This window comes from Pituophis catenifer, unplaced genomic scaffold (assembly GCF_029215685.1).
Source record: "Pituophis catenifer annectens isolate HBS135680 unplaced genomic scaffold, rPitCat1.0.hap2 SCAF_7, whole genome shotgun sequence".
Lineage (NCBI taxonomy): Eukaryota > Metazoa > Chordata > Lepidosauria > Squamata > Colubridae > Pituophis > Pituophis catenifer.
Window position 1 is genome coordinate 66,874,058 of NW_027256887.1, and position 12,369 is coordinate 66,886,426.

Here is a 12,369-nt window from a genome sequence, read left to right on the forward strand (position 1 = left end):
GCTTTCCTGAAATCATTTCCTTCAACCAAGGTAAGAGAAGCCTATAGATCAGCGGTCCCCAACCTCTGGTTAATTTTCCTGATAACCTCTTAGGAAAATTAACTGTTGCCCAAAAACTTTACTTCAAAGTATGTCCCTGACTGGCCATTGAGGTTTACAGCCTTTTTTTGGCCTGATAGATCTGTTATTTTTCTGTAGAGGTCTTCAAAAATTTCCTTTGAGTTGAGGCACAACATGCTTCAAGATTCTGTGTGACAAAACATCACTGTGACAAGGAAAGTCAAAGTTTGTGAGACTCATAGAGACCTGGGCTATCCCAAATCAGCCCCGTTTAACTGCTTACATAACTGCCTGAAGATCACGCTTCACATTTGCACATCTCACGCTAGTTTATTCATGAAATAAATAAACAAGAACCACACTTATTTCAAAACTGTATACTCGGCTACTATAAAATATATGTGTTTGTGTTTGCACATGAAGCCTTGGTTACATTCAGCAGCAAAGATATGTAAGGCTTTATAAAATCCCAAAAGTAACAAGTATTTAGAACTGTATTTTTAAAATAAGCAAAGACTGCCTTTAAGCCAAGATTGAGAAATATGTATTCTGCTATCTAAGATCAATTTTGTGGCTTCATACAGTTATTAAATTAAGCCACACAAATTAATAAACCTGCATAAGTTAAAAGCATATTTCAAAAATTACATCTTTACAAAGATGAATAAAGACCAAAGACCAAATCTATGGCAATTGTCCTACAGATATCTATAATTATGACTTACTTCGATGTAGTGGAACTCAACTGTGCATTACTTTCATTGTGAGCTATAGAAATATTTTTTTAAAACATAATTCACACTAATTTATCTGTAAATATATATTACCTGAGATGTTTATTCCATGAAAGATCAAGCACTGCATCAGTATGCCCCTGATGGTCTTCTTTGGATAAGCTCTTTATGTAAAAAGATGAAGAACTTTTTAGAGTTTCTAAATATCATAATAAAAGCAGGTTAATTCTATAACCCTTGCACAGGTTTCCAAACATGAAAGACAATTCTTGTCCTTGCTCCTTTACTCTACTGTCTTAAATAGTCTCAAACGTACAGGATCATCCTAGTCCAATATTTTCCACAACACCTGGCAACAACTGTTCTGAGAATCTTCACCCACTGATTTTTTTAAGCAATTAAAATATTTGTAAATATTAAACAGAAAATGAATTTGAAAGTGCGTTATGTAAAAAATAATAGCCAATTTTTCTATCTCCAGAACCACATTGCAACTATCTAGATCAGTCTTGGACCATGTATAGACACATGGACGGAGAAGCCTTTCCGTGCACACTTATAGTTTTCTGGAGATTTCATCAGACAATGACCGTACTAAGAAAAAACAACAGGCTGGGATGAATCTTCTCACGAACTGTTACCTCCAGCAAGTCTGACAACTTGGTGACCAGCAGCAGGCAATATATGATGTTTCCAAGAGTAACAAGATTAGCTCGTGTATATATGACAGAGACTGAAAAGGCAAGCAACTTTCTGCTATTCTTACTGAGAAAGTTTAAACTTTATTAATATGAAATTTGCTCATACTTACCTTCTTTTGTTTCTTTTTCTTTACTTTCGCCTTATGTCCTAGTGAAAAAACTGGCTCTAAAGAGTCTACTATGTCAAGATCCCATATTTCAATAACAGGATTCATTGTGCCAACAGCAATATAATTTCCTAAAGAAATATCCAAGTTAATCATGTGTAATCTCATAAATCCTATATACATATATATATTAAGAACTGCTTGCCATTACTTAACATGTAGAAGTGTGTAGTAGTTCCAAAGTAGGCAAGGGGGCCTTGGATCAGGGATGGGCACCCTTACTATACCTACTATTCTTAGAAGCAGATGTTACTGTTTCATTACTGTCATAACCATGAATGGTCATTAAATGAGGCAGTTACTAAACAAGGACTACATGTATTGAGTTGAGGCAGCTCAAACATGTATTTTCTCAGGCCCAGGAACAATTTGCTTATGGCAGTTCCAAAACACTGCATACTCTTCTAATGTGAATTTCTACTAGTAGTAAATTTACATTATCATCTCATGATCCTATAGAGAATACATTTTATTTTGTTACTTTAATCTTTTTTGAGTTAGTAGACAAGATCTCTCTATTTATTGCAAGGAATAAAGGTTGAACACATAGAAACACATGAATTTGGAAGGGGAGCCCATTCAGCTCCATTCAATACTGGATGATACCTATTTGATTAAGCTTCACTTTGGTCATCCTCATCAATTTAATTATCAAAAATCTATCACAATTTTTGAACTTTATCAGTTTTCCTTGGATTTAGATGGAAAGGAGATGTTGTGTGCTTAGACACTGAAGCTACACATAATTTCTCCTACTAGTCTTACAATGTTACATAATATGGAACACAGCCTGATAGCCTGAGAGACTTGACTTCCTCAGTAAAGACAAAAGACATCAGAAAACAATGCCCTGAAGCCAGTTGTTCAAATAGGTTATCAGAATTGGAAAAACAATGATCATTATCATTAATGCTGGATAATAAGATTCCCTAGTTTACTATAACATTTAATCTCTTTCCCACAATCCTACAGGGCAATGCCTAGAAAAGTCTACTTCTAAGATGCACACTTTTAGAATAGAAACAATCCAGAATGAAAACAGGAAAGGAAAGAGAATGGCTGCTGAGGTAAAAATATAAATGCTCAGAGAAAAAAAGGAAAAGGAAATTGTGGTAGAAAACAAGAAAAAAACATAAAAACAAAAAAAAAATTGTCCTCAATATTTGTTCCCATCTGTCTCTCTCTGCACTTTCATACAGATGTCCCCTGATAATGTTGGTATCATTAGAAATAAAATAGTACACTAACTTACCAGCAGAATCATTGGGACTAGGATCAAAGTTCATCCATTCCACACTTAAGGGGTATGCAGATAAAATAAGATCATGATGGACATAAAAGGAATCTTCTTCATGATTATAAACTGAAAGAATTAAGTAACTTTCTTTAAGTAAATAAAAAAAATCATACTCCCACTACAAAAACATACAGAACACGTCTATGCTTGTTGTTGAGAGAAGAATAAAATTAACATTACCACTATACTATATCACAAATCAAAAAATGAAATATGAGAAGATATTTTGGAGTTCTTTTATAGAGGCTATATTTTTAATCACAAAAGATTGTCAAGTATATATTGTAATCTTCCCTCTCTCCTACAGTTTACTGAGTTCTAGATAAGCAGAATTCAAAAGAAGGAATGCAAGTTGAGTAAGTCCCCCACAGGTTGCCAATATCAATACTAATCATATTTCATTTACTTATTTACACCTCTGCATTTATTAATCTTATGCTATACAAGAGAGGATCCAATAAGCAATACAAGAAATAGTAGAGCTCAATGACAGTAATAAAACATGTGAAGACTCCAAGGAACTGATGGTAAAAGCAAACACAATTCAACCAAATGGATAAGTAGCCTGATCTAATATAAGCAATATTTTCAAAGTTATCCCAAAGGTGCTTTTTTCGGGAGGCAACTGGACATTGTTTTTTCTTTTTGAAAACATTTCACTTCTCATCCAAGAAGCTTCTTCAGCTGACAGGATAGTGAGGAATGGAAGGATTTATATTCCTTGCAGACAGTTGGTCATTTGCATCCTTTTAAAGGGTCGCTGAAGCACTTGGAGGTTTATTTGTGTCCTCAGAGTCACCTGAGTAGCTCTCCTGGTTCATGTAGTCTGCAATTTTTCCTTTGGAAATCCATTCCTGAAGAAAGCACCTTTGGGACAACCATGATCTAGATGACTGAGAATCTCTACAGATTTCAATGTTATGTTTCAATATTATGGAGGATATATAAATTATTCCAGAATATAGACAAGAAACTGCAAGGAAGTACAAGGCTATAAAATTGAGTTTTATTTTCCCACGAAATGCTTTAAGAGAATATGGGGAAGTGATTTACAAGAAATGACATGATTCTATGAAATAAATTATAAACAAATGACAAAAAGTGTGTAGTTTTACACAATACTAACTGATCAATCTGTAATAATAAAAAATATAACAAAATATTCATGTTCTTTTTAGGGAAAGGTATGAATCACATGATCAGGAAAAAAAGAATCTGATAGTAACACATAATACATCAAGCTCAAAATGTACCACCTCAAAACAAATACAAAACACCTGAAATTGTGCTTTTACAGCAATTCATACCCTGTAAAAAAGCCCTTTTTGGAAAGAGGGAGAATTCAAGCATAGAGTTGACTATTATGAATAAAGGTAGTACAGGAATAAACCTGTATGAATAAACCATCCATATCTTCCACAATTCTTTTTTAAAAGCCACAAAGATTTTAATACCTACCATGAACTTCTAGGCTGCAGTGGTCCTTATCAACTCTGCCACATACAACAAGACTGTCATTTGACTTAATCACAAAGTCTTCTTTCTCATATTGATCCTGAAAGAATACAAGCTTGCATATGATTTTTTGTTCAATTTTCAAATCCTTATTTTATCACTGCACTTAACAGATATCATGAAACAATTTTAGGTGCAGACAAATATTTGGGAATGCTTAGTCTTTTAAAAACTAACTGAAGCCAGTCGTACTTTAAAAGACAATTTGTCTTGTCAACTAATAAGTGAGATTTTTAAAAACCTTTTCTTAATGTTTAAGAAAAAACATTTGTGCACTTCTTCCAATCCCACACTAAGCTCTCATAAATTTGAAAATAAGAAGATATTCAGAAACAGTACATGAGAGTAACTGAATGTGTGAGGATACAGTTAAAATAATTATAATGAAAAGACAACTGGAAAAAGTACAAAATTATGACTTGATGCATTGTGCTTAAAAGAGAATCGTCAACATTAATATAGCTGAAATTAACATATATTTAGCAAAGTAGTTTATATCAAGTATGTTGCTGAAACAGAAGCCCAGAAATACAATATAAAAAGACAGATGTTAATCAAATCAATTTTTTTCAAATTGATTAATCTGAAACATTTCTTCAAATAACACTTATATGCCTACCACCCCAAACCAATACAGAATGTTAGCTTTAGCCAGTATCAAAATTATGTATATAAACAATCTTCAGTGTTAAGAAACAAAGGAACCATGCTTTAATACTCACAGTATCTTTAATAGTGATATATGGATCATTTTCATTAGTTCCATATACTGCAAGCCCTGCAAAGATTTCTCCAATGCTCTCAGTATCTATCATATGACAAACAGATTGCTCTTGATCAGATTCGTAATTGTGAAACAAGTAGCATCTTTTATAAAGAAACACAATTGCACATCCTTGACTAGAGAAGCTGTTTGCATACAGTAGGAGAGATAAATACCTGCAGTTTCTTCATCATAGTTATCCAAGTCATATTCTGCCAATTCATCATCATCTAGCTTATCAGTATCCTCATTTTTGGGAGCAGAGCTGGCTACCTCACCATCAACAACATCCATGGCACCTGAGGTTTCTTCTTGTCCATCTCCATCTCCATCCTCACCCTCATCCTCTGCCCTTCATGTAAAAAAAGAAGTTAACAATAATGCCACTATCTAATCTTTCGTCGCTTGTACAATTCCAAATTGTTTCTGTGCCAATAACTTTGCAGGTTCTACCTAACTCACTCTATAGTACCCCAGATAAATATGAAGATGAGTAAATCTGACATTGTTATGTACTTGGGAGATAAATTTAGAGCAATGACACATTTGCAATCCTATAAAGACTTAACAACCAACATCCTATCTCCTTTAACTGGAAAATACTTATTTGTGAAAAAAACAAATCACATTCTGTAGCAGTCTCTTCCTCACAAAAAAGCATAGTTTCAATGTATTGAATGTATGTTAATGCATGTTAGTACAATTATAACACTTTATTAGATATCAGCACTTTTTGATATGTAATGACTTTATTATTTTCTATTCCAAAATTCTACTATAGAGCCTTCCAGTTTTAATTCTATTTTTTTTCCAAAACCTGAATTGGTCTGTTTACTTTTGGCAATTTATGTCAATAGAGTGTATTTAATCACAAATATTTTTCCAGTACTTCTATGCCAAAAATTTTTTATATCGTTTTCATATATCACTAACACAATTCCCACCTACTAGACTTATGCTGTAGATCACTCAATCCAGTTTATATATTTCTATTGGACAAATGTAATTAGACATAAACTAGATTTTCACTTGACTAATTATTTTTAAATTGAAGAAATACAGGTGTTTTGCTATAAATTGACTTTTCACTCTTGTTCAAATGCAATCCAAACATACTCCAATCTCTCTTTAGCTTCAGTAATTAAACGCTTCAGTTCTTCCTTGTCAAGTTGTACCTGCAAGATAAACATGGAAAATAAAACCTCCTGTAGTTAAATCATGCCTGACTACTTGAAAAACAAAGTCATTTTTAAACAAGTTTCATCCAAAATATTTTAATTAGGATTATTACATCTAAGTTGTAAAACGAAATAAGAGTAGAGCTAGGATTTTTTTAAAATATTGCTTTACTATTGTCTCCTGGTTGCCCATATTCTTGGTCCTCGGGTATGGCAGCTCTATTCCAATCAACAGTCCATTTTTGACAACTTGATTTTTAAAAAATTCAGTCTGAGAAAATAAATTGTAAAACTCTCTAGAAAGTCAACTATTAAATACAAAAATTGTGCCCAGGAAACATAAATGAAGACACTTAGCTGCAAGAGGGTCTATAGAAACAAACTGAAATTGAATAGTTAACATCATGTGATGTTTCCTGGTACACTATAAATCAAGGGAAGGCCTTTCAGATATGATGAACTAAACAATTCTATATGAAGGGCAAGTAAAATGCAGAGAATTATATTTAAGTATTATATTAAAACATGGAGAATTACGGATACTATATAATACAAAACAAGAACAATGGAAAAAATAGAGTGCTCCATGAAAATTCAAATCCAACATTATTACTGTTCTATACTGTTACATTGCAGAATTCAAAATTGTTTTGGAAGGTCACTCAGTTCGCTACGCATAATTGTAAGATATTACGAGCTTGATAAACGGGGACAAAATATTATTCCTGGTGCAAAATCTGATCCGTTTGGGGATACACTGGTATAATTTTAAATCATTTTTTAATAGGGTTACTGATTTTAATTTGGTATTGTATTGTGATTTGTATTGAAGTTGTCATTTTGTAAGCCGCCTTGAGTCCCTAGGGAGAAAGGCGGCATATAAATCGCAATCAATCAATCAATCAATCAATCAATCAATAAATAAATAAATGCAGAAGATGTAATGTGTACTCTACCTTGCAAAGTTCAGTAGTACCAGAAACTGACACCGTGGGACTTTTTTCCCCCTGATTTTCAAAGGAAAATATGCAACCCATTTTCTTAATTTAAAAGCCTTAAAATTTAAATTAGCCTTAATCTTTTTTAAAAAAAATATATGCGAAATATGCCCTTTTGAGCTTGGTTGACCTCATTTCAGAGATGAGACAAAGTGGAAATTTATATACTCGCCTCCTCTTTTTTTTCGCTTTCCACGTTGCCTTCCTTTGCTTCGCTTTTGCATAAAAGACTAATTTAGAGCAGGGGTCTCCAACCTTGGCAGCTTTAAGACTTGTGGACTTCAACTCCCAGAATTCCCCAGCCAGCAAATCTTTGCTGGCTGGGGAATTCTGGGAGTTGAAGTCCACAAGTCTTAAAGCTGCCAAGGTTGGAGACCCCTGATTTAGAGAAAAGCATCCACTGCTTTGCTGCCCGAAATGTCTGTAGGAGCTCAGAAGTGATTTTTTTTTTGGGGGGGGGAGGCTCTCTGGAAAGAAGAGGGACGCGACTCTCACCTTGTCGGGCGTCTCCTTGGCAACACCTTGGGGCACCCAGGCAACACAAGTTACGGGACGACTCATGGCGCCAACCGGGATACGAAAGCAGGAACGGAGCAGCTGGACAAGGCTTCCCCGTACGCAGACACGTGCGTTGCCGACTTCCTGTTCCGCCCACAGAGTCTCCCTGCTGACGTTTCCATGAAGCCCAAACACCCGCCCTGTTGCTGGTCAAGAGCGTTACAAAATGCTATAGGCCCTGGCGGGGAGGGGGGTGAGGTCATCAAGGAGCGACACGTGAGCCTCCGCCCCTTTCGCTATCAAGAAAAAGATCCCGGCAATGCCCCTCCGGGGTGACTCCGCAACGTCACTGGTAGACATTTGAGCGGCGGGAGGGGAAAGCCCTTCAAGTCCAACCTGGAGGGGCGAATGTCGACTCTAGGGCGGAAGTCTTCAAACTTGGTTGCTTTAAGACTTGTGGACTTCAACTCCCAGAATTCTCCAGCCAGCATAGCATAGCATAGCATAGCATAGCTGGCTGGAGAATTCTGGGAGTTGAAGTCCACAAGTCTTAAAGCGGCCAAGTTTGAAGACCTCTGGTCTAGGGAGTCACTGGCCTGCTCCTTTGTGTATTGTGCACGTTTCGACTTCTTTACCAGATTGAATGTTACTCCCCTTCTTACACTCCCACCCCCACCCCACACAAAGGGAAGGAATTAAATAAAACTCTCATGCCTAAATTACCACTAAACTTGGGACTGATTTCCATTTTGCTTTCTGACCTACATAAAACTAGGAAAATTGTTTTTACACTTACTTACTTTCTTATTTAAAGCATTTATATGGCCGCCCAACTTGAATATGACCTGACAGGTGGAAACGTAGAACACGAAAATACTGTATAAAGCCAACTAAAAACAGTTGCAAGAATTGATGGGTGATTAGGGACTCGAGGACATGGCGATCTTTGGGTATTTTAAATTTAATTTGAAGTTACTGTTGAATCGATTCTTGATTACAGGTAGTCCTCGGCTTACAATAGTTCATTTAGTGACCGTTTGAAGTTACAATGGCACTGAAAAAAGTGACTTAAGACTATTTTTCACTCTTTTGACAGTTGCAGCATCCCCATGGTCATGTGAATTATATTTGGATCAGAGGTGGGTTTCAGGAGGTTCTGACCAGTTCTGGAGAACCGGTAGTAGAAATTTTGAGTAGTTCGGAGAACCGGTAGTAAAAATTCTGACTGGCCCCACCCCCATCTATTCTCTGCCTCCCAAGTCCCAGCTGATCAGGAGGAAATGGAGATTTTGCAGTAACTTTCCCCTGGATTGGGAAGGGAATGGAGATTTTACAGTATCCTTCCCCTGCTACACCAACCAAACCACGCCCACCAAGCCACACCCACAGAACCGGTAGTAAAAAAATTTGAAACCCACCACTGATTTGGATGTTTTGACAACTGACTCACGTGATGATTGCAGTGTCCCAGACTCATGTCATCACCTTTTGCAACCTTCTGACAAGCAAAATCAATGGAGAAACCAGATTCACTTAACAACTGTTACTAATTTAACAACTGCAGTGATTCAGTTAACAAATGTGACAAGAAAAGTCTTAAGAAAAGTCTTAAAATGGGGCAAAACTCACTTTAACAAATTTCTCAATGAACAACATAAATCTTGAGCTCAACTGTCGTAGGTTGAGGACTACCTGTATTTATATGTGTACAGTATTGTCGTTTTCTTAGCATGTTTCATAAGAAAGTTTTGTCTCCATCTTTTAGCTAAGCTGTTTGTTTCTAATAAAGGCACTGCACAATCTTGAATGCTAAAATCTGATCTGACTTCCCTGGAAAGAAGACTATGTCATGCAATTACTGTATCTAATTCAGAAACCGAAGAGGTAGAATATAGTTTATGCCATTGTTATGGCAAACACAACAAAGGATCTAATTTTGCCGAATGTTGTTAGTCATGTAGGTCTGTTTCAAACACATGGTTTGTTAGAAATTGTGGTGAATAAGATTTCAACTTACCACAGCACATCTCATACTAATATATATTGTGGTGTGAACAGATGTATAAAGTGGTTTCTTGCTTAAATTGGTATTTAGCTTACTGTGCTCTGCAAACTCAGCCAATTATGACACCACAAACCAAGGCTTTAAAAATGGCTATCTGTTTTCCTGCTTCTCTTTCTTACTTTTTCTTTATTCCTTGTGTTTGCCCGTCGTTCATGTCTCCTTTTGTGACTTCCCATAAAAGAGTTCTGAATCATCAGAATGTGTTCCAATTCCTTTCACTCATTGGGTTAGCCTGTTTTTTAAATCATAATTTAACCATGATATCTGGATTGACATGGCACACTAAAGTCACAAGCCAATGTAAAATGTGACTACAGATCCAATGAAAATGAAAAGATTTTCTATCTTTTTGTGAAACTGTAAAATCAATAGCTAATATTGAACATAGGGTTTTGCCATCTGAACACACAAGACAAGTTTATCCATAAAAACATATTTTAATTCCAACAATTAATTAAAGATCATATACCATTGTTGCTCACAACAGTAATATACAATTCGCACAAAACATGGCTGATCTGACAAGAATGTTTTGCAGGCTGACTATATATGTGTGTGTGTGTGTGTGTATAGACAGATATATGGTTAGAGATAGATATCTTCCTTAAGGAATTTAATATACCAGAAGTCATGCAAATAATTTTAGAGCAGTAAACACAATAGGAGCAATCACTTGTTGACACTACCAAAATCATTCAAATACAGAAACATTAGTCAATTGATAAATATGTACATACACTGTATTTTTGTTATTCTTTTTGTGGTCCTTTCTGAAATATATTAAAGCATTGCTCCCGCCTTACCAGGTCCTTATTAAAGACAAATCCAAAAATAGGATTTAAGAGTATTTTCTACCAATACTGACCACCAGTATAAATTTTTGAGATATCTACCTTAGATCCCTATATTTGAGGCACTTGACCATTGGTTGAGAGTTGGGACAGGAAAAGCCAACACAAGTATTATCTCCAAACCAATATTAATTCTGATCCAGCATTCTGGATCATTTGAAGTCAGAGGTTGTCTTCACCACATAAAACCTTCCCTTTGCATTAATATTTTAAATAACCATAACAATTATGAGTTTTAATCTGTGTTACAGGAAATGCTAACATTGCAAGAGAACATAAGATACATTCTGGGGGTGTGGGGGCACCCTCAGTTCTTGTGCAGTTTTTCACCTCTATAAGCACCAGGCTGCGCTGTAGCTTTTGAATGCTCCTATAATTAATTCTTTGCAGTGGATAAGCCTTCAGAGTAAACCATCAGGTCCTGTGCAGTAAAGAAACTGATTAGAAAAGGCTCTTATCACTACAAAAGTTGCAAGCCATTCAATTTAGAAGCATTACCTCAAGGATCTGGAACTCCTTCAGTAGTGCACAGCACCACGAACAATCAATTCAAGCAGGACAGAGGATGGATATTAATATAAGCAAGGTTGTTTTTTTTAAAAGAAAAATCAAGATTCAATGTATTTTACTTCTTTTTATTACCCTGGTGTGTTCCAAACAATTTTTTTGTTCTCTGCTATCTTTTATTGCAAAATCAGTATATGTAAGATCTATACAGCAATTAAGCCATCATGCTGAAACTTGAAGCCGACAAAAAAATAACACTTTTGAGTACAGCTATAAAAGCTTAACTCCTTCGTGCCACAAGACCATTGACATAAAACAAACAAACAACTACTGACCTAGATATCAGCGCAATCCTTGGCAATAAACCCCATAGTTACAACTAATACTATTTTTTTTTACATGGGAGATTGCATTGACAGAACAACAGGTGTCACCAAAACCACTCATTTGATTTGCTGATGTAGGTTAACTAAAATGAAAGGAAGCAAAAGTATTTGTTGTGGAAGGAAATGGATTTTCATGCTGCTTTGCTACAAATAAGGTTTGAAAGGAACGGGTTTATATAATCTTTACATACTAATTTAAATTTCAGTCAAGAGATGGATCACATTCTATTATATGCCTTGTCAGTGATACAATTTAGAATTGATTTTATTTTTCATTTTCACTCACAAGTTGCATGAACTTGACATTGTTAGTTGGTCTGAATTCATTAAAAATAATTCAGTCAAAATACCAACATACTCTGAATCAAGCACTAATTTTCTTTTAAAATCCATTGTTTAAAAATTCATTCCCCTCCTTCAACATCTCTCTAATCTTCCACAACTGCCATTGCCCCACTGTTTCTCATAACTTTTAATAAGTGGGATGTTGATTTCTTGAAGTCAGTATTTCTCAACCTCAACAACTTTAAGATTTGTGGACTTCAATTTTCCAATTCTGATTGGGGAATTCTGGGCATTAAATTCTGGACATCTTAAACTTGGTAAGGTTTAGAAACATTGCTCTAAGCCAGGGGTGGGCAACTATGGC

The 12,369-nt window shown here is 35.4% G+C and overlaps 1 protein-coding gene across 2 annotated transcripts in view; it reads right to left on the reverse strand.

Annotated features, from left to right (window-relative positions):
• Positions 1–12,369, reverse strand: part of PWP1 (PWP1 homolog, endonuclein) — a 42,919-nt gene that overhangs the window by 19,596 nt on the left and 10,954 nt on the right. The window contains exons 1-8 of one of the 2 annotated variants that reach the window (XM_070947804.1): positions 7,909–8,038; positions 6,354–6,412; positions 5,414–5,589; positions 5,197–5,282; positions 4,418–4,514; positions 2,915–3,025; positions 1,606–1,733; positions 888–958 (exon numbers count right to left, since the gene is read on the reverse strand). In XM_070947804.1, the coding sequence (XP_070803905.1) occupies positions 888–958; positions 1,606–1,733; positions 2,915–3,025; positions 4,418–4,514; positions 5,197–5,282; positions 5,414–5,589; positions 6,354–6,412; positions 7,909–7,974 (794 nt within the window). In that variant the 5' untranslated portion in view covers positions 7,975–8,038. Of the gene's footprint in view, positions 1–887; positions 959–1,605; positions 1,734–2,914; positions 3,026–4,417; positions 4,515–5,196; positions 5,283–5,413; positions 5,590–6,353; positions 6,413–7,908; positions 8,039–12,369 lie in introns of those variants that run through there. The other variant, XM_070947805.1, reaches the window with a different exon arrangement.